Here is a 5,000-nt window from a genome sequence, read left to right as displayed (position 1 = left end):
TACAAGCAGTTGTGGTAAAAACTGCAATTACCTTCAAGGATTAAAGTAACAAACATGTATGCTATGAAGGAGATTCTTCGGGATAAACTTTCTTCTATTTTTCCAGGATGCATGGCTTGGCCTCTCAATCTATAAAAAAAGCATTTGTTTTTTTACTGGGTTGCCGTATGGCAATCTCTGTCTAAAAATGGATGGCATTTGTTCGGTGTTATTTATTTTTTTTCCGTGTCGGTAAAAGTCTTGCCTGTCACTCCCCTGGTAAGTGGTATCTTTGTGCATAGAGCCTTCTGCGTGTATTTTCTTAGTATCTAGAGGGTAGTGGAACTGCGTAGATTTCTCTGGTGGACACAGTAGAATCATTAACTTAGCCTGCGATGGCGTCGAAAGTCATGCCGGTAACGCAAATGGCGTTTTAGTGGATCCTTAAACAAAATATACCCTTATGGAGCTCAATAATGGAAAGTCAGTTGGATAAACTAGGCAGGCGGTGAACCAACACCTGGAATCTCAAAAGCGACGAGTAATGGACTTCGACAACAATCTGTCGCCGGTCGAGCAGAAATCAAAGTGAGCTGTATTTCTAAAATAATATTTACCAAGTGTGCTGTTATGTAGAACACTGAAACCAAATGGAAAATTCTCTGGTAACTTATGGGTTCAACAAAGACAGAGAACGAATCGAACACCTTAAGTGGGGATCTGTAATCAACTCTGCACAGTCTTCAGGTAAAAAAAATTGGAAATGTGACAGCCAAGAATTATTTGAAAGAAAGCTTGTCGTCTACTTTGTGCTTCATTATTCAAGGAAAAGGTTCTTCATGGAAACGGTTTGATCCTGAAATTTTAGTTTGTTGTAATATTGCGCATATTTGACACGATTGAGTTCTTTCGCTTCACGCACGCAATAATAGCAAATATGCTGTTTGTTTGTTTCATTGTTCGCTGGAAAAGGTGGCCTTTACAAATTCATCATGTTTTATGATATGTGCGCTGGATAGTTTTTATGGCAATAGTAAAGCATTTTCTTGTCATTCAAGGAAAATGTTCTTCAGGAAAGGGTTTGAACCTGAAGTACATGGTAATTTGACACGATTGAGTTTCTTGTCTTCACGCACGCAATGAAATAGGAAGAGGTTTTCGCCTCCAAGGGCAAATATGTTGTTTGTTTGAAAAAATTGTTCGCTGGAAAAGGTGGCCTTTATGAATTCATCATGTTTTATAATATGCAAGCTTAACTGGATAGTTTTTATGGCAATAGTAAAGCATTCTCGTGTCAAAATGAGGTTAGCGTTTTTGTGTTGTGCAAACTTAATTAAATATAAATATATATTCTGCCTCGTGAGTTTGTTATTCTCGTTAACCAGCAATGGCGTTTTAGTGCATCTTATGTTGTTTGTTTCAATAAAATGTTTCGCTGGAAAAGGATTCTGTGATATTTTCTGCCTTTGTGAATTATACTATCATGTTGTGTATTGAATTTTCTAGCTTAAGGTTGAAACGTGATACGGGAGGATATTTTTAGTATAACTCTGTAAGGAGGAAAGGTTTCATGAAAATAAACAGGTCAGTTGGAAGCGTGCTTGAGTTTCAGCAAAATGAGCCCCAAAATCAGCAAAAAATTGTGACGCCGGTGAATAATAAAGTAGCTGCTATTTCCAAAATGATGGAATTACCTTGGTGATAAATAACCTCGTCTTGGAGAGTAAATTTTTGACTTTGCAGAAACAATGGTGGGCGATTGTTATCTTTGTTTTGAATTCGCTCATTTATTGTCAAACTTTATAACACTTGACAGAAAAAGAAACTTACGAAAACCCGGTATCTTGCCATCATTTGACACAGATGCTTCACTGTTTGGCAAGTAAACATGCCGCGGTAACTTACTAGTAATCACGGCACCCACTGAATTCCGGCGATGTCAATTTCGATTTTGCGATTTATTTGTGTAGCCAAAACGTACAATAACAAAATTGAACGTAGCAAAAATCTCCCAAAATGTTTGTCGCTGATCGTAACTGTTTATATTCTATATTCACGGTTCAAAATTAATGTTGTTTTCATGTCGTAAATATGTTATTCACGAGCGACCGTACTGGAAACTTCCTTCTGCTCTTTCTAAAAACTGTATATCAATATTTATTTACCTTTGCATCAACATTTGTTTTTGCATAAAGCAAGTTAACAAAATCTGTACCTTGCTAAGTTCGCATTTGTTAGCGTTAATAGTATTTTCGGTCCAATGCTTCTGTTTTACGAAGGCGTATATGTTTTTGGTCACCCATCCAGGCACTAATCCCGCCGGAGAGGGCTTAACTTTAGTAAACTTTAGTATTACAAAGCTGTCAGATGCTCAGAGGGCACGCTTAAACTTGTGGTGAAAAGAAGTTTATCAACATGTCAGCCCAGAAGCCAATGTTTCTCACTTCCCATTTATTTTCTTCAATCTTTCTGGGTTCAGTACTTTGCTAGTAACCACATGTCTTCTCAGGCTATTTACCCAAGGCTTCTACCATGGCACTACAATGATAGACAATGCCAAACAATATCGTGCACCTTTAGAGCTACATATTACGCAAGGACAGATTTTTTTTCGTCCCACGAACGTGTGAGAACCTGTGAGCCAAAGGGCCTCTGCTGGTATGACTTCTGGGTGACCCCTTAAATGGTCTTAATGAACCCCCAACTTGAAAAAAATGTCTGTAACGGTGCACGTACCACAGGCAACTTAGTGTACCCTCACGGAGGGTCTAGGTAACGAGAAAAATGTAACAAATCCGATTAATTCTAAAGGGGGCGAGCCTTAGTCAAGGCTGCCTGAGGCCTCAGCGCTAGCCCTGTTATTTCTGTACGTGCAGGTTCTTCCTTTTTCGCTGCAAGACTTCGCGAGACCGCACTTAGTCGAAAATAAACACATGACATGTTCTGCAACAACATTTCTATTTGGAGTAAAGAGCTGACCAGGTTTGGTGCAACACAGCTTTTAAATGAGAAGTGTATCACAAAGGGAAAGCCGCTTGCTCATAGCATATAGTTTTTCAAAATTAGCTCATTGGCGGTGAATTTTAGCAACATGAAGTTTTATTAGTATAGAGTGATTTTACTTGACCCGTGAAATATACAGTGGAATATTACACGCTATTTGTGCGTAAAATCCCCTATCACATGGTGTATACAAGATCGAGGATGAAAAAACTGACACAAAAACAGAACACACAATAATGACACAACTGAAGAGATAAATTATACGACAGTTATTGTAATACTTTACTTCGTTTATCAGACCTAAACGTCAGAAATTTTCACAAAAGATCGTTGGGTGTTTTCGTGTAAATAGTCTGAGTAACAGAAAAACAATAGGTCTAATTAGGAGGTAGTGTTACACAATGACTATTATTTTCTGTTTCACGGGTCAAGTAAAATCCCTCTAATTACATAGGTGATGATTGAAAATTCTCTGCGCTGATTGGTTGCACTTGAGGTGATTACTACGCGATAATCACCCCAGCGGGTTTTTCAAAATGGCCGCAAGCCGTTTCACTGAGTGACAGTCGAAGAAATCAATTGTCTTAATTGTTTTTTACTCACCTTGCCTTGGGCGAGTAATTGTTTTAAAATATTTCTACGTATTAAGCTCTGCAGGGAAGTTGCGCGAAGTGAATCGATAAGATGCTTTTTCTTTAAATGAAAGAAACCAAATTAACTGCGATTTTGCGCGACATATGCATTGGAGTCTTTTTTAGTATACGTGGTTTTCACGTTACGTCATCGCCGCCAAGTTGGTGGGCAAAAACAAAAGATCTTTTGTTCGTCCACCAGCAATATTGTTATCTTAAGAGATCAGTTGCAAACCACCTATTATAACTGCCGGCCTACCTGCACAGTAATGAATAATAAGTATTCGGCTAATATAAAACTCCAACTCTTTGCTAGGAACCTTCGTATCAAGCAATTGCAATTAGTGCATTAGTTTATGAATAAAAGCGGTTTATTTGAATCAGTGTTGGAATGTCACTGCTGTTACATGAACTGAATCCAAAAATCCCAATTTACGTGTTCATTTTCTTGCGCAGAGTGATACATTTTCATTTGATGATTTGCATGCGGTTAGGCCGAGTTTAAATCTCACTTTGGTGTCTGGTGGCATCGTTCCAAACTTCAGTGTATACAGTCAACTGCACAGTCGGTGGCCTTTTGTCAGTTATGATTTTGGCTATGTTATTCTCCGTTTGAAATGTTACCTTCGGGTTTATATATTAGCCCGGCATTCACTCAGAAAGCGTGTGGGTTGCTGGGCTGGCGCAGTGGTGAGAGCACTTGCTTCCCACCAATGTTGCCTGGTTTCGATTTCCAGACTCCGCGACATATGTGGGTTGAGCTTTTGTTGGTTCTCTACTCTGCACCGAGAGGATTTTGTTTGCGTTAAGTTGTTGATTTCAGTTTACAGTGTCCCAATTAGTGCTCCAGCACTAGATGACTAGACACACGAATAAAATTCCTTTCTTCTCCTTTCCTATTGACGGGTAAACTCGTGGTCGGCAGAATTAAGTAAAGGTACCAGTAAAATCGCTTTTTAGCTCATTGCGTTTCCGTTGTGAATTAACAAAGAATTACATTCCCATCTATCAAAGATCAAATATTGAATCAATAATATCCAAGCATTTGATAATAATAATAATAATAATAATAATAATAATAATAATAATAATAATAATAATAATAATAATAATAATAATAATAATAATAATAATAATAATAATAAGAAAAAAAAAAATTATTATTATTATTATTGAAAGGCTCAGAGGAACCACGGCTTTCCCTGATTTCCTTGAGCCACAGTCATCATGCATATTATCGTAATCCTGTAACTTGAACTGACAACAAGTTTTTAACGATTAAGGTAAGTATGGGATAACAGGAATGTTACCAGTGTCTCCTTGTGTAATGAGGACTGATATCAAATATGCACCTGTCAGACAGCCCTGAATGTGTTATTAATGAAA

At 37.8% G+C, this 5,000-nt stretch overlaps 1 protein-coding gene across 3 annotated transcripts in view; it reads right to left on the bottom strand.

Moving 5' to 3' along the window:
* Window positions 1-5,000, bottom strand: part of LOC138003963 (uncharacterized) — a 37,339-nt gene that overhangs the window by 31,975 nt on the left and 364 nt on the right. For 2 of the 3 annotated variants that reach the window (XM_068850296.1, XM_068850295.1), the window contains exon 2: window positions 32-129. The exons of the other annotated variant lie outside the window; for it this stretch is intronic. In XM_068850296.1, the coding sequence (XP_068706397.1) occupies window positions 32-113 (82 nt within the window). In that variant the 5' untranslated portion in view covers window positions 114-129. The remainder of the gene's footprint in view (window positions 1-31; window positions 130-5,000) is intronic. 3 annotated transcript variants of the gene reach the window in all.

Source organism: Montipora foliosa, chromosome 5 (genome assembly GCF_036669935.1).
Source record: "Montipora foliosa isolate CH-2021 chromosome 5, ASM3666993v2, whole genome shotgun sequence".
In the NCBI taxonomy this organism is placed as follows: Eukaryota; Metazoa; Cnidaria; class Anthozoa; order Scleractinia; family Acroporidae; genus Montipora; species Montipora foliosa.
This window is presented reverse-complemented; position numbering and strand designations above follow the sequence as displayed.